Source organism: Pseudorasbora parva, chromosome 21, assembly GCF_024679245.1.
Source record: "Pseudorasbora parva isolate DD20220531a chromosome 21, ASM2467924v1, whole genome shotgun sequence".
NCBI classification, from domain to species: Eukaryota; Metazoa; Chordata; class Actinopteri; order Cypriniformes; family Gobionidae; genus Pseudorasbora; species Pseudorasbora parva.
The window spans coordinates 4,557,036-4,583,633 of NC_090192.1; the positions used below are offsets into that span (position 1 = coordinate 4,557,036).

The 26,598-nt window shown below is 40.2% G+C and overlaps 1 protein-coding gene and 1 pseudogene across 9 annotated transcripts in view; both read right to left on the reverse strand.

Annotated features, from left to right (window-relative positions):
• tanc2b (tetratricopeptide repeat, ankyrin repeat and coiled-coil containing 2b) overlaps positions 1-26,598 on the reverse strand; it is a 258,320-nt gene that overhangs the window by 45,981 nt on the left and 185,741 nt on the right. For 8 of the 9 annotated variants that reach the window (XM_067429932.1, XM_067429929.1, XM_067429931.1 and 5 more), the window contains 3 exons: positions 14,633-14,781; positions 9,783-9,945; positions 5,584-5,826 (listed from right to left, as the gene is read on the reverse strand). In XM_067429932.1, the coding sequence (XP_067286033.1) occupies positions 5,584-5,826; positions 9,783-9,945; positions 14,633-14,781 (555 nt within the window). Of the gene's footprint in view, positions 1-5,583; positions 5,827-9,782; positions 9,946-14,632; positions 14,782-16,529; positions 16,638-26,598 lie in introns of those variants that run through there. The other variant, XM_067429934.1, reaches the window with a different exon arrangement.
• LOC137056590 (5S ribosomal RNA) lies at positions 19,544-19,659 on the reverse strand (annotated as a pseudogene).

A 26,598-nucleotide genomic window follows, 5' to 3' on the forward strand; every position in this document is an offset into this window, starting at 1 on the left:
TACGAACACTCTCTGCGTTTAAAACACTGACTAGCTCTTCTGGCACTGCAGGGTTGTATTATTGAAAAAAACAAGCTCTAGGAGTCGCACGATAACTACGTACACGTCGCGGCATTAGTTTCGGCTTTTGTTCACACAGCGCTCGTCCCGGGTCGAATACCGCAATATTACTAGGTCCCCGACCCGGGTCGAATTCGGTAATCAATCCCGGGACATGGTTGCTTCATTGAATCGGCTTGAATCGGCTTTAGACGATTAACGGACGGATGAAGCAACTCTCATGATTCATTTAAATACTCTCCTCCCTTGAATTTTGCGTCTGAAAAGGAAACTCCTACAAATTCATATGCAATAAGGTCAGCCACAAAAATAACCCTGTCCAAGCCTTTTCAACGTTAATTTATCACTGCGTGTCTTTAGTAAATCCAGACAGTAGTTTCTAATGCCAAAAGAGGGTTTGCGCTGACACAAGCTGTAAATCTGGCATATGTCCAATTGGATAGATCCTCTTTAAGATATTTAAAAAATGTATCAAAATGAAGTGTGTTTATGCTTAATTCAAGACATATACCTGCCAATGGAGTAAGAAAAATGAATAAATAGTTTCCTATTTGCATTAAGTCGAATCTTTTTTACCCCACTGACAACTGGAAAACAAGACAAAAACACAGGGGAAGAGCATCCTTTTTGCAGTGTAGTTTGAACATCTAATGCTTGTAGGATGATCAAGTGATCTGGATGTGTGCATCACAAAACCATTCAGAGCAATCTGTGAACACACTCTCATTATTGTCTTCATTCTCTCGCTATGTTCAATGGGATCCCAGCAGCCACCAATTTTGAAAAAAGGTCTAAATACAAAGTGAATGTGGGCTGACCACTTCATCTTTGGGTACGACAGAGAAGAGTTAAAGACCCCCTGTTTTTAAGTTTTTATCGTGTTTGTATGTCTATGTGGTGTTTTTTTTATACGCTTTAAGACAAACCATGTGCTAATTCATAAGTCACCACCATTGCTGAGTATTTTCTCTTTAAAACTGCAGTGAACTTAAGACAGTCTCAAAAACAGCAAAATTGCTGGTGTTTCTGACGTCACAAACTACCTTATAACCAATCACACGTCACCATGTAGGCTGTGCTTTAGCATATATGCTTTTCTCCACTGACGTTCTGTGATGTTCAATGCGTTTCTAAGGATACTGATTGTCAGAAGTCAGACTGAGATGTGAATGGGAACATGGTTTGTGTAACATTAGCAACACATTATTAGCTCTTTGAGAACGTAGTCAAGCAAATGCTTATTTTATGAATTACCATGCAATATGTGTCTGAAGTTGTAGAGAGTGATACATGCAGCACATATACCTGTAAGTGTGTGATACCTGTACGAGTGAGTGGAGGCGGGGCTCATTTATATAGTCATGAATCTGCATATACTGAATAAAGCAAGGGTGTAGAGTTACATTCAAGGAATTTTAAGGCATAAATACATTTTTTCACAGCAATTTTGGTGATAAAAGATGAGTTTAAGGGATATAATTATTGACTACAGGGGGACTTAAAGAAAAAATGTCACAGTCACTGATATTCCAAACCATTATCCAAAAAGGGCATATTATATTTGTTTGGTAATTTTTACTGTGGCTGTGTGACAAAAACCGACATATTCAGACGAGTTTAAAATCACAAAGCGAACTTCCTCTGGAAAAACTAGTCCCATTCGGATAGGGCTTTAATCTCCGGTTTCTCTTACAGCGCTCAGCTCTCCTCTTGGAGGCTGATGGGAGTCCACAAACAAGCATTATAACTCCAGCTCGCTTGGATACTATTAGGTTACATTAAGTCTGCGTTACTACAGGCTTAGCATTGAATAGACATCCAGACGGCCACCGTGGAGATTTGCCTCATTGTGATTCTATGACTGACTGATGTAAAAGACACGTTACGATACATGTTTAATGAGTACATCTGCTCCCACGATCCCTAGCTGCACTGCATGCACTGAATAAACAATCCTCGCTGTCTGTGACCTAGACAAACTAATGTGCTTTCTACAATTCTGATATATTTACTCACCCTCGTCATGAAAAACCTGGTAAAATAGGTGATTTTTTTAAAAACACCCAGGACGCTTTTTTTTCTTCATATAGTGTAACGGCGACTGGAGCTGTCAAGCTCGAAATTGACAAAAAACACCATGCAAATATATTAAAAAGTCATCTATGTGACTCGTGTGCTATATTGGAGGACTTGTGAAGCCATATGATCACTTTGGGACAGACTAATCAGTTTCCTGCCTGTAGTTTTAATGCCAAACGTGGTGGTTGCAATGTGGTTTTAACAACCAATGGTATTTGGTATAAAATGGTGTCGACGTGTCATTTTTGAAGACTTTTGTAGCCAATTTTTCAAAACATCAGTGTAAGGGAACATTAATGACTGATGAATAATGACTTCCTCCACTTCTCGTATGACCATCAAGTCATATGGATCAACTTACATTAGAAATTTAAGCCGTTTTTTGTCATCATTTCCGCAGCATGAAGGTAAAATCGTATGGATTTATGAATGAACCACTCATTTTAAAATCTCGCCGGTCTACTGACATTAGTTATGACATCAGCATCAAACATTACAATGCTCATTATAACTTTCATTAACTCAACAATATGTAAATTCAATTCACAAGCTAAAAAATGACACATGAAACATGCCAAATTGTGGAGATTGTGGAATTGTTCCTCATTTTTTGGCCAGGGTGCCATACAAATATATTATGAACACATGCAAAAATAAGAGAGAACCAATGAAATAATAACTGATTAGGTTGAAGTCAATGTATGCTTTTCCTTTATTTTATTTATTATATGCATTTCCTTTTTTTTGCCCAAATAATTTTGTCAATTAAATACCTTAACCAAGTTTTGTTCTTCCTTTATAATTAAAATATAAAGATATAAAAACGTGTATGTGTGTATATATATATATATATATATATATATATATATATATATATATATATATATATATATATATATATATATATATATTTTTTTTTTTTTTTATTGTATTATTATTATTTTTTTAATTTATATTTTTTTCCCTCATATTTTGATGGCTTAATCAAACTTGTACATGTTAAAAAACAAAAAACAAATCCCCTCCAGACATTACTTTTTGTCATTTTTGAGCTTGACAACCCCAGTATCCATTCAATTTATTATATGGAAAGATATTCTTCAAAAAGTCGCGTTTTCAGTAACACAGTATGAAGTCGTCTGGGTGTGAAATGCATGAGGATGAGTAAATAATGACAGCACTGTCATTTGAATTAAATATGACAAATATTCTGGTACAATAAAAAGATAAATTCATCTTTAGATCATATATAGTATGTTTCCGAGGCCGTTCTAAAGAGCTCGCCACAGTCAGGTTTGCGAAACGGTTAAGCCGCTGCCAGAGTTGGATGGTTTTTCAGAGCATCTGCATCACTCTTGATCAGCGAGCGTGAATACCAGCCGTTTCCTCCATTAAGAAATAATCTTTTATATCACTTGCCCTTTTGAGAGCCACTTTCTTTTGAGATAACCATAACTCACTGCTTTCTCTCTCATAAAAAAGGTTCTTCTCATAAATACAACAATGCTGATTACTTAGACAATAACACAATCAGCCAGGAATGAAGAGGCGCTGTGTTATATAAGAGACATATCAACATCATCAGACAGATTTAGCTTTTACTTCAGGGAGCTCTATTCCAGAAGACTCATCATTACTGCCGCTATTAGACGCCTCTTATCTCCTGTTAACGCCACCCCGGCAATGCAGAGCTAAAACATATAGTCCATGACCCGGGCTGATTCCATCACTAACTGCAATTTGATGGCAATGAGTGGATGTGAGCGAACACACTCCGCTCGTATGATTGAGCTGAGCTGTAATGGTGTTACCGGATTGGACACTGGAGAGTGCATTAACCTGGACGCCAGGGTTGTGAGCCGTTCAGAATGAATCAACAATGCCTTTTAAATTCATTATGAATCAAATATGAGGAAGTTGAATGACATTTAAAGAAACATTTCATTTTTCAGTACGAAGGAATTACCCATAAAAATGTAACATATATAAAACAATAATAAAAGTAATATATAATGTGTATATATATATATATATATATATATACACACTCACACACACACACACACACACACACACACATATGTAAATTGAAATATTAAAAAATATGTAATTTTATAGGTTGCTTTTTAAACAATTAATGTTTATAGGTTGTATCAAACATGTATTAACATTAAATGAAGTGCACATTAATTTATATTATTAATGTTTTAGTATATATATATATATATATATATATATATATATATATATATATATATATATATATATATTAGTGCTGTCAAACGCAATTATCGCAATAATCGCAATTAATTGCATCTAACCTAAATATTTGTGTTTACTTAATATATGTGTGTGCACTGTGTTTTATAGGTTGTATATATATTATTTAGTAGTATTTATTACTAATAAATGATTGTAATATGAATGATTAATACCACAACAATAATATGTGCAACCTATAAACATTTTACATATTTTATGCATATTTCATAACATTTGCTGAATTAACTCTCATTAACTCTCGTTTCCTTTCAAATTTCCTGTGGTTTGTGGTTAAAGGTGCACTATATAACTTTTGGCCCTCTAACGGTTAAAAACAAAACTGCATGCATTTTACAGAACAACATTGTTTTGGTTGTGCTTCGGCTCTGCGTGGCTGCGGATGAATATGGTTATTCTTCTGCTCATAAAACATTCACTAGTCAATTTAGAGATCTAACAGTTTAGATAGAAAGGATCTCATTCTCAAGCTGACTAGCTGAAGATGTTACTGTAGCTTTAACACGCTACTGCCTTAAAAATAAATTCCACCACAGCGCTACAACATCCATAATGAAATGACCTTTCTTCACAATAAATAATGCTTTACAATCAACTCTGTTAGAGAGATATGGCAATATGATAACACTTTATTTTAAGGTCCAATTCTCACTTTTAATAAGTTGCTTATTAGCATGCATATTGCTAGGATATTGGCTGTTTATTAAAGCACATATTAATGCCTTATCCTGCATGACCATATTATACATCCCATAATCACCCAAAACCTAAACTTAAAAACTACCTTACTAAATATTAATAAGCAGTAATTTGTAGTTTATTGAGGGAAAATTCGTAGTTGATAGTTAGTTAATAGACTAAACTAAAACTAAAGTATGACCAAAAAAAGTTTATGTACCTTTAATTCAGTTGCAAATTCCAGAAGTAATGAACTAAAATAGATCTGACGCTTATATTCTGAATGTTCCCTAGTGATCAACATGACATGATCATCAGATATCTTTTGTTGTTTGTTTGGGATTTGCCGCAGGAAGCTGTTCCCAAAGCAGCGGGATTGTTATGTGCATCGAGTGGCACAACAGGAAATCACAATCATGATTGATAAAGAGATGAATAACAGCACACAAACATCCATAACCAGAGGAGGCGGGGCTTAAGACTCACCTGCCACTGAGTTAGGGCGGGGCATGAGGTAGAGGGGGGTGGGGTGAGAGGAATAGTGGGCGGAGCTGGGCTCAGGGATCTTGTTGAGGCTGTAGGTGGAGGCGGCCATGTTCTCGTCCACGCGGTACAGGCTGGAGTCCAGAGTGGATCTGTGTGAGTGCCAGAGCTTCAGGCTGCTCCCCCGAGAGCCATCGCCGTGCTTCCCGCTCCTGTCCACCGGCTCGGAGTAACTGGTCAGGGTGGCTAGGAAAAGGGGCAGGATGAAGGAGAGGAGCTGTCAAGATTTGTGCTCCACAGTTTACGTGCATGTTTGTTTTTGTGTTAAAGGGTTAGTTCACCAAAAATGAAATGTATATCTTTAACTCCTCACCCTAATGTCGTTACACACCCGTAAGACCTCCGTTCATCATCGGAACACAGTTTAAGATATTTAATATTTAGTCCGAGAGCATATGAAAGTGTATGCCCACTATACTGTCCATGTCCAGAAAGGGAATAAAAACATCATCAAAGTATCATATCAGTGGGTTAATTAGAATCTCTTGAAGCATTGAAAATGCCAAAATGTATTTTCAATGCTTTAAAAGATTCTAACAAAAGGAACTGTATGTAAGAAATGTATTTCAATTAATCATAAAATGGCCCTGATAGGTCACTAGACATTAAGAAATCATGTTAATTTCAAACACTTTTATCACTGACAACAGTAGTCCGGTCAGGATATTGTCATTTAAAAGTTGTTGTTGCAGCCCTCAACTGATGTTGACATGACTGAAGCTCCTCTCTCCACCTATCGATAGTGTTTCTGCATCAGGGTTGCCAGATCGTCTCTAGTTACCACAACTGCAGATCTACAAACGCTGCTGCTGATCCTGCAGCCAATCTGGCAACCTCGAGTCAGGGGGAGGGGAGGGGGAGACAGCACTCTATACAGTCATTTGAAAGAGATTGCAGTACCAGTTTTGGCCACAATCTAACATACACTTCCTTTAACCAACTGAAGTCACATATGGACAACTTTGATGATGTTTTTATTACCTTTCTGGACATGGACAGTATAGTGTGCATTCACTTTCATTGGAGGAACAGAAAAGCTGTCGGACTAAATATAAAATATCTTAAACTGTGTGTGAAGATGAACGGAGGTCTTACGGGTGTGGAACGACATTAGGGTGAGGAGTTAATAACATCAATTTTATTTTATGGGTGAACTAACCCTTTAAGTGCAACAAGAAAATTCTGTTAGAAAGGATAACTTCCCAAAGGAGCTGGATTTGAATATACTGTATGAAAATAGATTGCACCAATTAAGCTCTTGCAGAACTCCTCAGATTTGCGAGCGTCATTTGCCTTGACTTTCATTGAATTGTCTTAAGATATGTGTGAAAAAACGCAGAGCTTTAGAGCCTTAAAAAATATTGGTAACACTTTTCATTAAGGTTTCATTTGTTAACATTAGTTATTGTTAACATGAACATATGTTAATTTTAATATTTACTAAAATACTATTATAGTGGCATATTATGGCATTTTAAAGGTTCCTAATGTTGATTTTGGAGTCTCCTGCAATACGTTTTCATTTTTGCCACTAATGGCACCAAGTGGAATTGCATTTTTGTTTCAGGATTTTTTATTTATTTAACAGCTGCATTATCTGAGCATGCATAATGCGCAACACCTCGTTGTATTTTTCAGTGTGAACACACTAACTCAGAGACATGGAGGATAAAATAGCCATGGCCTGTCAATTTTACATCCGTTTCAAGCATGCATATTTAGATCACCTCTTAAAAGAAGAAAAATTCGATGTAGATTTTGGCCATTTGTGATCAACATACAGCCTCACCGCACTTAAATTAGCAGGACAGTCCAAAACTTTATTTTAATGTGGATTAATACATAAATGATACTAGAAGATCAAATCACTTAGGGTTGCCACCTGTGTCGTAAAATACGTAATCGTCCCGCATTTGTTCTGCATTTTACATAGGTCTACACAGTTCAATAAACACATTGCTGGATTCTGCAGTGTGGAGAATACTAATAGCAAATATAAAGAAATCAATTTCACAATAAGTAGAACAGAAGCTCATTTGCATGTGAATGAGTTTTAGCGGCTTTCTTGCCATAGCGATAGTCTCAAGAACATGCAATAAAAAAAAAAAAAAACATGTCAAACTCGCTTCCAGAGTTTGAACACAAGAGGATCTCCAGATATAGAGTAAAGCCATCAACGGGTCTGTCCTGAGACTCATGATGAACCTCAGGTGAACGGCACACTTTGCAGAGCAGTTGCTCAGACTGGGTGACAGACACGTCCATGCTTCTTTTCCCTACAGGCTTATTGTTTATTAAATGGATAATATAATAATATAATATTCCATATATTATCAGAGCTTGGCAGACAGAATTATTATATTTTTTAGACATTAGACAGGTTAATTAATAGATTATAGGCTAATTAATGTTATTATTAATTTATCGTTTAGCTAGGCTATATTAATCATACATAAATAATCCTGTCATATGTCGTGAATGGGTGTCCCTTATTTCGCAGCACTGAAGGTGGCAATGCTAAATTCAGAATACATGAGGGATGAGGGAAAATGTGGCAATATTTTCATGGGGATATTGTATCAAAAATTCTGACCAAAAATGTGTTCGTTTTCACAACTTTTTTTCAATAATAATAATAATTAAAAAAAAAGTGTTTCTTGAGCATCAAATCCTCATTTCAGAATGATTTCTGAAGGATCATGTGACACTGAAGACTGGAGGAATGATGATAAATTCAGCTTTGAGCACAGGAATAAACTACATTTAAAAATATATTCTTTCTTTCTTTCTTTCTTTCTTTCTTTCTTTCTTTCTTTCTTTCTTTCTTTCTTTCTTTCTTTCTTTCTTTCTTTCTTTCTTTCTTTCTTTCTTTCTTTCTTTCGTTTTATTTATGTAGCACTGCTAAAAAAACGAAGTTGACCAAAGTGCTTTCCATAAAAGGAATAAAAGACACAATATACAACAAAACATATTTACACTTCACACATTACAGACACTCCATACGTCACATTGTCAACTGTTAAACGGGCTTTTAGCAAGATCTTAAATACTGATAGAGACTTTGCCAATCTAATATGTAGAGGCAGCTCATTCCATAATCTCAGTCCCAAACTGCAAAGGCACGATCCCCTTTTTTTCCGTCGATTTGTCTTTGGTAGTACGTTGATCGGGTAGTATGTGGTAGTACGTCAACTTTTTTTCCGTCGATTTGTCCTTGGTTCATATTTTTTGACCCTCTCTAGGAGCCTCGCCGCAGCGTTTTGCTCTGATTATAATCGTGCCAGGGATGCCACCATAGAGAGAGTTACAAAAATCAAGACGTAATAAAACAAAAATGTGCATAACTCTTTCAAAGTCAGCATTTGATAAAAAAAGGTTTTGTTTTTAATAATATTCAATGGTAGCCTGACAAGCCAGACCCACATCAAGATGTTTGGTCTGGAAACTCACCATTGACAGCTCAATCTGAGGGGCGGATAAACGGTTGTCTTTCAAACTCCCTCTGTACGCGATAGGATAGCGCTACAACCAACCAGAGCAATGTGAAGCGGAGCTTGTTGACAAATTAAACATTCGCCGTATCCGGTCAGCAAAACTCAGAACACATCTTCCCTTTTTAAGAATGACTTCAGTGCCGCTCTGTTCTTTTCTCAGAGAAAAGCTTAACTCCAAGTCTTCCAGAGTCGCGGTCAGAGCTGATTCGAAAGACCGCCGTTCGCCAGTTTCTGTGTTTACTAGAAGCACGCAAACGCAACTCGGCCGTCATTATGTTAAGCCCCGCCCACCGACTCTATACACGATGTGATTGGCCCGACCAGAGTTTGGCATTTACAGCTCAGAAGTGTATTGAGAGTTGCTAGACGACCCTCGCGGCAGATTAGATTTGCTGTCGCTAGGGTGCATCTAGATTTCTAGGCTAATTCAATGGTTATTTTAAATCGTATTAATTAATTTCACAATATTGAATGGATCGGATGGAAATTAGCTGTAGCTAAATCTGGTGTGATGGATCTTTTCTTTTGTATGATTAATGTACTTGCACATGGTCCCTGTCAAATAAATAATAAACAGAAACTGAAACAATATTTCTACATTTTTGATCAAATAAACAGAGCTTTGGTGAGCAGAAGAAAGGATCTCACCGATGATGCCGCTGTCCCTGCTCTCCAGGGTGGATGTGGGGCTGGTGACGGCCTGTCCTGGAGCGGCAGAAGGGAGAGTGGAGCACGGACTGCAGGCCGGCGGGGAGGCGGTGCTGCTGGTCAGGGTCGAACATGGACTCATCCTCCCACTCGCTCCTAAACCCTGCACACACAACCTTTGCACTCAGTGTGTGCTTAATAATACAAAAATAATAATACATTTTATTTGTAACGCACTTTATATTAAACAACATCTCAAAGTGCTACAGATTTAAAACAATCAACAACAACAAAATAAATAAGATAAAATAAATAAAACAGAAAAATTAAAGGAAGTGTATGTAAGATTGTGGCCAAAACTGTTACTGCAATCACTTTCAAATGACTGTAGAGCGGTGTACCCCCCTCCCCCTCCCCCTGACTCGAGGTTGCCAGATTGGCTGCAGGATCAGCAGGAACGTCTGTAGATCTGCAGCTGTGGTAACTAGAGCAGATCTGGCAACCCTGATGCAGAAACACTACTGACTTCATGATTGGTCGATAGGTGGAGGGCGGAGCTTCAGGGCAAAACACAACATGTCAACATCATCAGTTGAGGGCTGCAACAACAACTTTAAAATGACAATATCCTGACCGGACTACTGTCGTCAGTGATATTTGAAATGAACACGATTTCTTAATGTCAGTGACATATGAGGCCATTTTATGATTCATTGAAATGTATTTCTTACATACAGTTCTTTTAAGAAGTAACAAATCAAATCAATCAAAAGCTCAAAGAGACATTTGAGGAGCGATCGAGACGACGGCGTGATAGCGAATGACCGAATCCTCTCATGAGGGAGCTCAGAGGCGTATCAGGACGAGCGACACCAGTGAAGGACGAGAGAGGACAGGCCAGGAGTTTTAGTTGTGTTTTGTTTCCGTTTTGTTATGTGTGTGCGGGCAGTCGTTCGTGAGGTTGCCCATGTTACTTTCGTTATGTTTATTTGATTGATTAAAGTCTTTGTTTAATGTCCGCCAATTCCTGCCTCCTTCCTTCCCATATCTACGAACTGTGTTACAGTGGGTTTTAAGACCATGTCTTAAAAAACCTTGCTTGTGTTTGTAGTTGACCAATTAATCTCTATCAGCGCAGGACGTCCGCAGCCTGGCAGCAGGAAGCGCTCTCTCTCTCTCTCTCTCTCTCTCTCTCTCTCTCTCTCTCTCTCTCTCTCTCTCCGCCTCTGAAGGGACGGCAGTGACAGGCTGAGCCAGTGTCGGTTCGGGTTAGGTGGGCGCTGAGGCCCCGGGCCGGGCATAATGAAGCATGGCACGGCTAATCTGCCCACTCCCACGATTAACATCAAACGTCACAACAGGCAAAGCACCTCGCCTTAAAACGCTCACAACCACTTAAGTTCAGAGAGACAGTCCACACACACACACACACTCTCTCTATGTGGTTATTCAACACTATACTTCTAATCCTGTTGTTTAAACCGTTCTTGTGCTACCAAACGCACGCAAACACAAGGAAAATGAGCCGATCGCTTTCTGAAAACTGCTGTATCAGCAGAGCGGAATAGCAGAGGCTGTCCTTATGTAATTCCCTTATTAGAGGTAAACTCATCTGAATGCCATATGTGCCCTCTTCACCGCAGGAGCGAAAGATCATTTTTGAATAAAGCTGACACCTCAAAGAACAAGAGTTCTTGCTGTGAAAACTGAGGACATTTTTATTTACTGCATCATGATGTTATTTTCAAGACAATTCAAATTCTGGAGCGTCTATTTACACCAAGTGCAAATATTCTCACTAGCTCCGCCTAACAATGCCGCCTGGATGGACCTAACAACATTTAAAAAAGACACAAATTAAACTTCTTCAGTGGTGCAATCAGTAACGCATAAGGCTTAAGGATCTAGGTGCTGACCCGATTGATCCAGGTTTGAATCCGCCTTTTGCCGAGCTCGTTCTTCTCCCTTTTCCCATCACATATCACATCGAAGAGGCATTTCGTTTCAATAAAAATTAAGCAAATGTTCTAAAAGTGCAAATAAAACGAAATGTTTAATAATAATAATAATAAAAGCATTTATTAGGTAAGGTTAGGGGTCGGTGTAAGGAGGGCTTCTAAATTTGGTGTAGAAACTTGAGAAATCGCTGACGAAAACTGAAATAATCTGATAGTAAATTTCGCAAACAAGTACAACAGCAGGTAACACACTGAATTAAACATGATGAAGTAGAAAAACTGCAAAAGTATATTCTCATACTCTGATCTCTGTCTTATTTAAAACTATAAAACACACACACAAAAGTACAGTGTACTGGCTTTAAAGCCGCACTTGGCTACTTTTGCTCTCGGGGTCCCCCTACAGTTTGGAAAAAATAATGTCCTCAACTACTGTCGTAAGAGCTGTCATCCTACAACAGGGGATGCCATCGCGCGTGCATTTGTTGACATGACAACCCTGATAGCCCTGAACTAGTGATGCGCGGGTTGTCTCATAACCCGCGGACCCCGTATGTCTATTTAATGGTCGCGGGTGCGCGGCGGGTTTTAAAAATATATACAGTGGTGCGGTGCGGGCCAAATAACTTCATAAAAGCGTCCCGCGGGTCGGTGCAGCACTAACAGTTCCCCTGAACACTGCAGGAGGAGTTCTTCTGGCGTCGCGTGTGAAATGTCTTCATCCCAGGTAACGTTACAGTCAGTGGCATATGCTCCAGCATGTCATATGAATATAATTTCATGGGTTTTATTTTTTTCAAACGCCAAATAATCACGATGCTCACGTTTACAAGCCAGCGTCATTATAGTAGTCTATTGGTAAGCGTTTTACAGAATCTATATGATACTTCAGTTCAATGTTTGAGTGGTAGCTCACCGTAACAAGCAGGACAGCATCGGTCGGGCACGCCTCCTTCAGCTCACGCCGACGAGCAAACGCTGGTCACATGTTGATCCTCGTCCTGCCTTTAATCCCATCACTTTTTCATTTCCTCTTATTGCTTTCCTCCAACAAAACCTTTTCTTTCTTATTTGTCTCTGCTGCTTCAGACATGACTATATTATCCGACGAACAAAGTTGGGCTCGCACGTCCGAATGTAAGGAAGTGTGTGTGTTGGTGGAAGTGACGTATATGCAGTAAAGCAGTCGAATTTTGTAGTTCTTTTTGTTCTCGGGTTACTACCCGAAACCCGAAGTTTAAAAGTACGATTAAAAACGATACAGACCCCATCAGGCTATGGCAGACGTGTTATTCAACCTATTGTAAGTCGATTTATCATCACAAGAGTCTTAAAAAATATATTATGAAGGTTGAAAAGTTACCTAGTGCTGCTTTAAATGAATCCACCTCAGAATTATGGCACTTTTTTTGCTTTTGTGTATTTTTGTGACAGCACCAGTCCACCATACACATCATTTTATAGAAGAGAGCTCAGTGAACATCTCCTTTTGTGCTCTATTATATAAATAAATATGGGTAGATGGTGACAACATTTTTATTTTGGGGTGAACTATTCACTTTTTCTTATACATTATTTTTCTGTGCACTACAATATTGACAAAAACAATTTTCCTTTTGGTAGTGTTGGCCAATTTGATGACACAATGTTTTGAAGGAAATGTTTTGGGTGAGCTACACTTGTGACAATTGCACACACAGTTTAGATAATGTTAAGACTGTTTTGTAAAAAAATGCCTAAGATAAGGACTGTAATATTATGATATATGCAAGGGATAATCCAAAGTTTTGATCCATGATGGTCAGAACTGAGAAGATGGTCCACAACAGCGTGTTTATTTCATCAGAAACATCCTTTGCCTCATCTACCTCTTCCTCTGTATTGCCGTCCTACCCTTCCACCACACATCCTTACTCCTCTTCTTCTTCCCAGCTGTTGACCCTGTTCGTTTCCTTGTCGTTCTTCCATTATAGGAAATTGCTCTGTCTATATTTATCTTTCCAACTGAAGATTCATGAGATGTATATCTGAGCTCTTTTAGAGGACTGGTTGATCACTGGATGATCTAATGCTTTACATTCCCCATGAAATTCAAGATTTACCTGTGCAATTCATCAATTCAGGACACATTTACACACACAAAAAAAGTAGAAATGTATAGAAAACATATGCATTTTGACAACTATTTTGCATTTGATGACTTATGCAATGAACAAAAGCCTATGTTTTGAGGGGTATATTCAACAGAGAACCCGTTTAATATATTTTGAGCAGCATGACATTAGCAAATTTACATGCAAGTTGTTAAAAATTAAGTTTTTTTATGATGCGCACAAATGACTACAAATGAACAAGGGGGTTTAACTGAAAAATGACTGAAAACACTATAAAAGAGCTATTTTCTTTACAGGTTAAAGAACATTTTAGAACCTTTTTCTACTATGAAGAAACTTTTGTGCAATGGAAAGGCTCTATGAATGTTCAAGGTTATTCCTGGAAGAATAGATGCCGATAAAGAACTTTTATTTTTTAATAATGTCGGGTAATATAGATCCACAGAGTCGTTTACACTGCGTCCTGTTTTGGTGTGTAAATCCTTTTAATTACTTTAAAAATGTTCTATTTAGTTACTTTATTTACAATTTCACAGAGGAATAACACGTACATTTCGCCTTGCTGTCTTTCTTCAGTGTGTTGAAGGCCCGCGAGCCGAAACGAACGTGTTATTCCTCAGTGAAAAAAAACATTTATAATAAAGTAACTAAAAAGATTGTGTATTTTGAGTGCGGATGATAAATGTATTTTTGAATAGCGTAGGGTGAAATAGGTGAGATTCGTATATATCATAGGGAGATGTGTATTTATAGCAGGAGGTGAGGTTGAATAGCCTACCTGTGCGTCATCAGGCTCATCCATGCTGTACTGCGGCCCTTGAGACCCTTCGCTCACTTTTTCTCCGAGTAGGAAGCCAAGACGAGTCATCAACGTGTTTGCTGCCTCGTCCACTGAGGGAGGGGGGCCGAGTTCTGGACCTAACCCCCCTGAACAGAGACACGGAGAGAGAGAGAGAGAGAGAGAGAGAGAGAGAGAGAGAGAGAGAGGGAGGGAGGGGGGGAGAAAATGAAATTGAGTCAAGTGAAAAGTGAAACCAGCAAAACCAGCTCACTGGAACAGAAAAAGTTAATTATGAGCTTCATGTCTTCCTCTCTATCCTTATGGATTCCGCATGAAAATTCAACCATTCGATAAGTGATTTCCCCCAGATCTTAAATGACACCTCATCCTCAGAGCAACATCTATCTCTGTCTCTGTTCTCTAAGCGATTTAAAATCACCCTGCGGTCTTTCTTTAGTGCTGCCGCATGACTATGAACAGAGACGATGCTCCGGGAAAGACTGACAGCGACACAAACTACATCAACCGGCTCACACTGCGCTATATCATCAGCTAACAGCTACGAGAACGAGGGAAAGAGAAACAGAGGGAACATCTGTCATGGAGAAGCTTAAACTTGACGGTTCTGAAAGTTTAACACAGTTCAAATTGCCTAAATTGTGAAGATTAGAATGTGACGACAGATAAAAAGATGGAATGATAGAAAGAGAACGATAGATAGATAAAACAATAGATAGAATGATAGATAGAACAATAAATAGAACAATAGATAAAACAAAAGATAGATAGAACAATAGATAGACAGATAGAATGATAGATACAACGATAGATAGAACGATAGAACGATAGATAGAGCGATAGATAGATAAAGAGATAGATAGATAGAACGATAAAACGATAGATAGAACGATAGATAGAACGATAGAATGATAGATAGAACGATAGAACGATAGATAGAACGATAGATAGATAGATAGAACGATAGATAGATAGATAGATAGATAGATAGATAGATAGATAGATAGATAGATAGATAGATAGATAGATAGATAGATAAAACGATAGATAGATAGATAGATAGATAGATAGATAGATAGATAGATAGATAGATAGATAGATAGATAGATAGATAGATAGATAGATAGATAGATAGATAGATAGATAGATAAAACGATAGATAGATAGATAGATAGATAGATAGATAGATAGATAGATAGATAGATAGATAGATAGATAGATAGATAGATAGATAGATAGATAGATAGATAGATAGATAGATAGATAGATAAAACGATAGATAGATAGATAGATAGATAGATAGATAGATAGATAGATAGATAGATAGATAGATAGATAGATAGATAGATAGATAGATAGATAGATAGATAGATAGATAGATAGATAGATAGATAGATAGATAGATAAAACGATAGATAGATAGATAGATAGATAGATAGATAGATAGATAGATAGATAGATAGATAGATAGATAGATAGATAGATAGATAGATAGATAGATATAAAAAACTTACATCTGTCAATAATGACTTCAAAATCATTCTTGTAAGTAATGTAGATCTTTATCCTATAATATTGCGCATTAATATATAACACAACATGCGGTCAGGTGTGTTTATATTGATTTTACAACAGTTGCAAACGTGCCTCATCCAATCAGAAACCAACAGTCAGAAGTATCGCTTTAATGATCCGTTTATTCTGTGTGGGGTCACCACTTAACATCCAGTGTAAGATCTGAGTCCTGAAGCAACAGCACTGGCCTGAGCCGAGTATAGTCAAGATAACACAACGAAAACACAACGATTCAAAGACAAATCGGAGAAACTGAGGATGAGAAAGAACGTCAATGAAAAAACAAACAAAAAACACACACCTGTTCCCTGGCATGCCATTCCTTCAACACATCACACATTAATCCTGCGTGTGGCGCGTCCAACAGACAGTGAACGTAGGTGAACACACAACCAGTGCAGCATGACTGGGAGGAACAGTGTGTGTGTGTGTGTGTGTGTGTGTGTGTGTGCATGGGGCGTGTTTATAATGAGTCTCCAGTGAGGCATTCAGCTGTTGAACTGTCCTACCCCAGAAAACAATATAGCATTGAATAAAGATCATAAAATAACAAAGCTAATCAGGACAGCTGTCTTTAGCTCAGGCAAAGTTACGTTTCCAAATGTTCTCAGTAGATCAATGAAATGAAATTAAACTAGACAGAAATTCTACAACTACTGCAATAAATTAAGAATGGAGCTTTGAAATGAATGTGAAATCATAGATCATATAATCTGTGTTTGCAATAATTTAATGACAAGCTTTTGAGTTTGCATGAGTTCGCAGTGAAATACAATTTACAAGGCTCTTTATTGGCATTGAGAGTTCCACAAAGATACTTTGAAGATCATTCTGGTTCCACGAAGAACCTTTGAAGAACCTTTTGGTTCCACGAGAACCTTTAACATCCACAGAATCGTTTTATTCAAAATGATTCTTTTTAATGGTCAAATTTCTTTAGATATTCTAAATATTCTTTGCAATAAGAACCTTTCTTACACAGAAAGGATTCACTGTGAAAAATCCCTATGGAGAATCTTTACTTTTAGGAGTTTTGATTGCAAACTGTTGGCCAAACTTACAGTTTGAGACATTACTGAGGGAAAACCTCCAGGTGTTCAAGGAGATACAACTTGCATATTAAAGAGCTCGCATTTATCATGATAGAAATATTAAATAGGTGAACTGCCACTGCTTTTACAAATCATACATCATTTTGTTTCTTTCTCGACTAGTTCTTCCACACCATGAGAGTAAAATTCCCAATCCTGCAGAACAACAACAACAGATAAACCAGACAAACGGCTTTACTCAATGAGCCTCCAGCAATAACGCATGAGCACGATCTGATGCAATCTCACAAAGCTGAACAACTGACCGTCAGTGTCAACATCAAACAGGCGTCTCAACTTGTCTGGCAGACACACCCTCGTCATATTAAGACTCTGAAACATCCAGATATCAGACGCATTCTGGGATCTCGAAAAACACCAATCTGGGGAGGCAGCCACTAGCTTCCAAAACACAACTCACTCTTTACATTTTCCCAAGAGTGAAACATTAAACGTGATCCAGACACAATGTCAGTTGTCCTTTGACTGACAACACAGAGCCGAGTTTAAATATAGGCTACATTTGAGGGCCTCGTAATGGACGGGTCAGACCTGACCGACAGGCATTGCTGATGGCATCAATCTCATAATGACTCCCGTCTGAAAGTATTCTCACATTCCTTTCCATTTTCTTCCAGCAAAGATGTTGAAATAAGCGCACTGTGCTGCCCGAGACTCTGGATGTGTTGGTTATATAAATCTGAGCATTTGTGTGTGTGTCTGGGTAGATTTGAGTGTATGTTTGTGTTTGTGCGCAGGTTTCAGCGAGAATGTCAGTGCTGGAAATGCGTCTATACATAGACAGTCACAGCACCCACGCGCCTACCTCAAATACACTGCGGAGCTGCTATCTATAGGACACACATCATGTACTGGAGCTTTGTGACGTACTAAAATGCATATGGAACACCTAAGAAACTTCTAATTAGGGCTGACGGATATAGATAAAATGCATCTTCCTATTTAACTATAAAAAGGCTTAAAAAGGGAGATTCAACCAAACAGCATTTGTTCCCAAGGAGATTCAAAATGCTTCATTCAAGAAATAAAATACAGTAAAATTAAAAATAATCAAGGGACGTTTTTATTACTGTTGCTGTTTGCCAAGGAACAGAAGAAAGGATGATATTAAAAAATCTGTGTTAAGATGCATCAATCAGTAACAATAAATTCAACATTTATTCGCATGTGCTTTTTTAACAGTATATTGTAAAATTGTACATATATTAACATATTATAGGTCTTTTATTCTAATATTCTAATACTTTTATTCAGCAAGGACACATTCAGTTGATTCAAAGTGACAATTCTCATGCATATTTCAAATAAATGCAGTTCTTTTGAACTTTCTATGCAAATAATCCTAATAAAATGTATCATTATTTACATAAAATATTAAGCAGCACTGTTTTCAACATTGATAATAATCAGAATTGTTTCTAAGCATCATATGAGCATATTTGAATGATTTGTGAAGGATCATATTATGACACTGAAGACTGGAGTAATGATGCTGAATGTTCAGCTCTACATTACAGGAAAAAAATACATTAAAATATATATATATATATATATATTCATATTGAAAACTTTTAAATTGCAATATTTTTTACAATATTACACTTTTTACCGTATTTTTAAATGTAACAAAATGTCTTTTAACCCTCTGGTATTGTTTGCATGTCAGTAAAAAACTACAGATTTTTTTATTTCAATTAAATGATTGTACTATATTTTAGTTTGATAATGTTTTTTATTTAATATTTGATAAATAATAATGTGATCGATTTATATAGCGCTTTTCAAGGCACTCAAAGCACTTTACATTGAAGGGGGGAATCTCCTCAAACACCACCAATGTGCAGCACCACCTGGATGATGCGACGGCAGCCATTTTGCGCCAGAACGCTCACCACACTCCAGCTGATTGGTGGAGAGGAGACCGCGTGATGAAGCCAATCAGGAGAGAGGGATGATTAGGAGGCCATGATGGACAGAGGGGCCAGTGGGCAAATTTGGCCAGGATGCCGGGGTTACACCCCTCCTCTTTTTCCGAAAGACATCCTGGGATTTTTAACGACCACAGAGAGTCGGAACCTCGGTTTAACGTCTCATCCGAAGGACGGTACTCTTTGTCAGTATAGTGTCCCCATCGCTATACTGGGGTGTTAGGACCCACACAGACCACAGGGTGAGCGCCCCCTGCTGGCCTCACTAACACCTCAACCAGCAGCTCCTGGTTTTCCCAGTTGGTCTCCCATCCAGGTACTGACCAGGCTCAGCCCTGCTTAGCTTCAGTGGGAAACCAGTCTTGGGCTACAGGGTGATATGGCTGCTGGCCATAAAAATATTTTGTATTTTAGGGGCTTTTATTGTGCTAAATGATATTTATGCAGTAGTTATGATCCATTTAATCACTTTTTGAGCATGGACCTGAAAATGAAATTTACAGCTCAAACTGTCACTGTCATTGACAGACCACTTAATCTTGAGTGCTTTGGAGAAAAGACTCGTTTTAAAGAAGACACATGGCAGATTATTGCTGAAGTGAAAAACAAGTTTAAAAATGTGAACTTGAAAAAAAGTTATGAAAAATGCACAAAAAATAATTTTTAATTTTTAAAGCAATAAGCCAAACAAACTTGAGGTTGATATCTCAAAAAATGAGCTTTCAGTCAGATTTTGTTTGTGCGCAGTACCAAACGTTTCCAGTAGATTCAAAGTCGTCTCCCATTTGTTTCCCGTTTGCTCATTTTTGACCATACACAACACAAGTGTGACTTTTTTTTCAGGACCATGCACATTTTTTGAATCTATGATTATTATTTTTCCAAACAGTAAGTGGCAAAAACTTTTACTTGGTTTCGTACCATTCCGATGAAGCAAAAAATGAGAAACAACAACAACAACAAAAACAAACAAACGTATGAAACGAGGAGGATATGATTATGTAGATATTGAGAACAGCGCCGGTGCTCTTGATGGTATTTGTACCTCGGAGTAAATCGTGTGAACTGATCCAGAGATGTAACGATCAAATGAGTGATCATTCAACACACGCAGTGGCGTTTCGCTGAAATGACCCACATAGACATGCAGATGGGAGAAGAAAGCATAAAGCACTTCCTTGTCCTCCTCCTCCCCCTCCGTCCTGTCATCCTTGCATTCCTGTGCTACGGAGAAGACAGATGGTTGCTATGGCAACAGGCCGTGCAGTAAGAAGGGTGGCTGTAGTTTCCCGGGAGTGGGCATGTTGTCTCTCTGTTGTTTTTTTCACCCTTTTCCCGCATGCTTGCCCAGCAGGAATGGCCGCCGGGCATGAAATGCTGGCAATGTGGCACAGGTGCGAGTACGAGAGGTTTGAAGTCTGGCACAAGAGGCAGTGTACAGATTTATCATCTACTGAGAGTCACGGCAGGTAGTGAAGGAGCAAACTGAGCAGCATCCTAAACAACAGCGCGTCTCTGATGACAGAGACAGAGAGACGGAGGGAGGTGGAAGAGGACAGAGGCTCAGTACAGGCCAGCAACTGATTCCACTCATTACTCATCTCACACACACACACACACACACACACACACACACACACACACACACACACACACACACACACACACACACACACACACACACACACACACACACACACACACACACACACACACACACACACACACACACACACACACACACACACAGTGCAGATGCACCAGAGAACTGCGCTCCGGACTGTAACGGGACAACATCTGCAAAGGTTGCACATCGCCACCATCAAGAAGCACCATACACATTAATCTGCATCTGAATTTTAAATACAACTTCCCAAAAAAAAAACAATATTATGAAAATGTTACTGCCGCCCTTTTTCCTTTTTGTTTCTTCTTTTTTTTTTATACAAACAACAATAATAAATCAAGTCGAGACACGTTTTTTCTTGGTTTATTAAAACGACAGGCTCCACCTTTTGCTGCCAAAAGAGCCCTGACCTGCCGAGGCATTTTGAGGACTCGACCCCTGAAGATGTGCTGTGGTATCTGGCACCAAGATGTTAGCAGCAGATCCTTTAAGTCCTGTAAGTTGTGAGGTGGGGCCTCCATGGATCGGACTTGTTTGTTCAGCACATCCCACAGATGCTCGATTGGATTGAGATCTGGGGAATTTGGAGGCCAAGTCAACGCCTCAAACTCGTTGTGCTCCTCAAACCATTCCTGAAGCATTCGTGCTTTGTGTCAGGAGCATTATCCTGCTGGAAGAGCCACAGCCACCAGAATACCGTTTCCATGAAAGGCTGAACATGGGCTCAGCAATGCTTAGGTAGGTGGAGCGTGTCAAAGTAACATCCACATGGATGGAGGACCCAAGGTTTCCCAGCAGAACATTGCCCAAAGCATCACACTGCCTCCGCCGGCTTCTCCGCCTTCTTCCCATAGTACATCCTGGTGCCATGTGTTCCCCAGGTAAGCGACACACACGCACCCAACCATCCACATGATGTAAAAGAAAATGTGATTCATCAGACCAGGCCACCTTCTTCCATTATTCAGTGGTCCAGTTCTGATGCTCACGTGCCACTGTTGGTGCTTTCGGCGGAGGTCAGGGTTCAGCATGGGCACCCGGACTGGTCTGAAGCTATGCAGCCCCATACACAACAAACTGATGCTCTGTGTATTCTGACACCTTTCTATCAGAACCAGCATTAGTTTCTAGAGCAATGTGACCTCCAGTAGCTCTTCTGTTGGATGTGGATTCGTAGGAAGACCGCGAGTGTTTAGGGTGCCATTTATGACAGGGCCGAACACACCTTTAGTTCCTAGTTTTGTCATGTGGTTCCTCTGTTCCTCATGTGATCATGTCATGTGCTTTTTCTGTTTCATGTGTTTATCTTGTTTCCATTGGTTTATCTTGTCAAATGATACTCAGTTCTGTTTTGTCATTGGTTCATTGTCTTGATCATGCTCAGGTGTTTCTTTAAGTCATTAGCTTTTGCATATACAGCCCTCCTGTTTCCACTGCGCCTTGTTTAGCTTTGTTCGTGTAGCTGCTGTTGGTAAGTTTGTTTCATGTTCACGCTTAAGTCAAGCTAAGGCTGTTTATTTTGTGTTTGTTCATGTATAATTGCACATGGGTTCAGTTCAACACACACACAGACACACACACACACACACACACACACACACACACACACACACACACACACACACACACACACACTTGTTTTTGTGACATATAGGGACATTCCATTGGCGTAATGGTTTTTATACCGTACAAACCATATTTTCTATCCCCTTACACTGCCCCTAAACCTACCCTACCCATCACAGGACACATTCAGCATTTTTACTTTCTAGAAAAACTCATCGTGTATGATTTATAAGCATTTTGAAAAGTGGGGACATGGCCAATGTCCTCATATTTCACCCTCTCCTGTAATACCTGTGTCATACCCATGTCATTATACACATCATTTGTGTCCTCATATGTCACAAAAACATGCCCACACACACACACACACACACACACACACACACACACACACACACACACACACACACACACACACACACACACACACACACAGCATTTGAATCATTAAATGATTAGCATAATTCCTTATTCAGGTGCGAAAACAAACACAGACAACATGCACCATTAAACCACACTATAAGCAAGTGCAATTATTTCATAATGAATTCCCCCATGTTGATTTAAACAATTCCAGTATTTCCCACATTAGTAAAGCTAAATAGCAGATAGCGTACTGGAATGCACCTCGTCAGGGTGGCAGCGCTGAGAGGGCTTTAAGAGGGATGAGGAAAGGCTAAAATCGACACTGCTTTTTCAGAGGCCGCTGACCGAGCCCTCGAAACAGCCCAAGACAAACCACTCCAGATTTTACAAATGACTGGAATACAGATGAGGGGTGTGCAAACGGAGGAGGCTTTGCTTTGGAAAACAGGTGCAGACAGCACATTGGGTCATCTTTTCCAAAAACATTCAAGATATGTTCACAGATCTATGGCCAGAATATCAGCGTTAAAAGCATGTGAAACATCAATTGCCCTTAAAAGCACCACCTCTTTCTAACGTCGTTTAGCACAGACAATGCACACTGCAGCTAAAACAGTTGTTACACCTGAAAATAAAATACAGAAGTGACTATCACATTACGAATGTACTAACCTGCTGAATCAACGTCTGGTATGGAAACTGCTCAGCATCTGACAGGAAAGCCCAACAGTGAGTAGAGAGGACAGTACAGCGCATCACTGGAGCAAGCCTTCCTTAAACTTAAACTTTAAACCCTTAAACTGACCCACACCACCACACCTGACCCTAACTCTACCCTTAAACTGACCCACACCACCACACCTGACCCTAACTCTACCCTTAAACTGACCCACACCACCACACCTGACCCTAACTCTACCCTTAAACTGACCCACACCACCACACCTGACCCTAACTCTACCCTTAAACTGACCCACACCACCACACCTGACCCTAACTTTACCCTTAAACTGACCCACACCACCACACCTGACCCTAACTCTACCCTTAAACTGACCCACACCACCACACCTGACCCTAACTTTACCCTTAAACTGACCCACACCACCACACCTGACCCTAACTCTACCCTTAAACTGACCCACAGCACCACACCTGACCCTAACTCTACCCTTAAACTGACCCTAAGCACCACACCTGTCCCTAACTTTACCCTTAAACTGACCCACACCACCACACCTGTCCCTAACTCCACCCTTAAACTGACACACTCCACCACACCTGACCCTAACTCTACCCTTAAACTGACCCACAGCACCACACCTGACCCTAACTCTACCCTTAAACTGACCCACAGCACCACACCTGACCCTAACTCTACCCTTAAACTGACCCACACCACCACACCTGACCCTAACTCTACCCTTAAACTGACCCACAGCACCACACCTGTCCCTAACTCTACCCTTAAACTGACCCACACCACCACACCTGACCCTAACTCTACCCTTAAACTGACCCACAGCACCACACCTGTCCCTAACTCTACCCTTAAACTGACCCACACCACCACACTTGTCCCTAACTCTACCCTTAAACTGACCCACTCCACCACACCTGACCCTAACTCTACCCTTAAACTGACCCACACCACCACACCTGACCCTAACTCTACCCTTAAACTGACCCACACCACCACACCTGACCCTAACTCTACCCTTAAACTGACCCACACCACCACACCTGACCCTAACTCTACCCTTAAACTGACCCACAGCACCACACCTGTCCCTAACTTTACCCTTAAACTGACCCACACCACCACACCTGTCCCTAACTCTACCCTTAAACTGACCCACTCCACCACACCTGACCCTAACTCTACCCTTAAACTGACCCACAGCACCACACCTGTCCCTAACTTTACCCTTAGACTGACCCACACCACCACACCTGTCCCTAACTCTACCCTTAAACTGACCCACTCCACCACACCTGACCCTAACTTTACCCTTAAACTGACCCACTCCACCACACCTGCCCCTAAATTTACCCTTAAACTGACCCACACCACCACAGCTGTCCCTAACTTTACCCTTAAACTGACCCACACCACCACACCTGACCCTAACTTTACCCTTAAACTGACCCACACCACCACACCTGACCCTAACTCTACCCTTAAACTGACCCACACCACCACAGCTGTCCCTAACTTTACCCTTAAACTGACCCACACCACCACACCTGACCCTAACTTTACCCTTAAACTGACCCACACCACCACACCTGACCCTAACTTTACCCTTAAACTGACCCACACCACCACACCTGACCCTAACTCTACCCTTAAACTGACCCACACCACCACACCTGACCCTAACTCTACCCTTAAACTGACCCACACCACCACACCTGACCCTAACTTTACCCTTAAACTGACCCACACCACCACACCTGACCCTAACTTTACCCTAAAAACTGACCCACACCACCACACCTGACCCTAACTTTACCCTTAAACTGACCCACTCTACCACACCTGTCCCTAACTTTACCCTTAAACTGACCGACTCTACCACACCTGACCCTAACTTTCCCCCTAAACTGACCAACACCACCACACCTGACCCTAACTTTACCCTTAAACTGACCCACACCACCACACCTGTCTCTAACGTTACCCTTAAACTGACCCACACCACCACACCTGACCCTAACTCTACCCTTAAACTGACCCACAGCACCACACCTGTCCCTAACTCTACCCTTAAACTGACCCACACCACCACACTTGTCCCTAACTCTACCCTTAAACTGACCCACTCCACCACACCTGACCCTAACTCTACCCTTAAACTGACCCACACCACCACACCTGACCCTAACTCTACCCTTAAACTGACCCACACCACCACACCTGACCCTAACTCTACCCTTAAACTGACCCACACCACCACACCTGACCCTAACTCTACCCTTAAACTGACCCACAGCACCACACCTGTCCCTAACTTTACCCTTAAACTGACCCACACCACCACACCTGTCCCTAACTCTACCCTTAAACTGACCCACTCCACCACACCTAAACCCTAACTCTACCCTTAAACTGACCCACAGCACCACACCTGTCCCTAACTTTACCCTTAGACTGACCCACACCACCACACCTGTCCCTAACTCTACCCTTAAACTGACCCACTCCACCACACCTGACCCTAACTTTACCCTTAAACTGACCCACTCCACCACACCTGCCCCTAAATTTACCCTTAAACTGACCCACACCACCACAGCTGTCCCTAACTTTACCCTTAAACTGACCCACACCACCACACCTGACCCTAACTTTACCCTTAAACTGACCCACACCACCACACCTGACCCTAACTCTACCCTTAAACTGACCCACACCACCACACCTGACCCTAACTCTACCCTTAAACTGACCCACACCACCACACCTGACCCTAACTCTACCCTTAAACTGACCCAGACCACCACACCTGACCTTAACTTTACCCTTAAACTGACCCACACCACCACACCTGACCCTAACTTTACCCTAAAAACTGACCCACACCACCACACCTGACCCTAACTTTACCCTTAAACTGACCCACTCTACCACACCTGTCCCTAACTTTACCCTTAAACTGACCCACTCTACCACACCTGACCCTAACTTTCCCCCTAAACTGACCAACACCACCACACCTGACCCTAACTTTACCCTTAAACTGACCCACATCACCACACCTGTCTCTA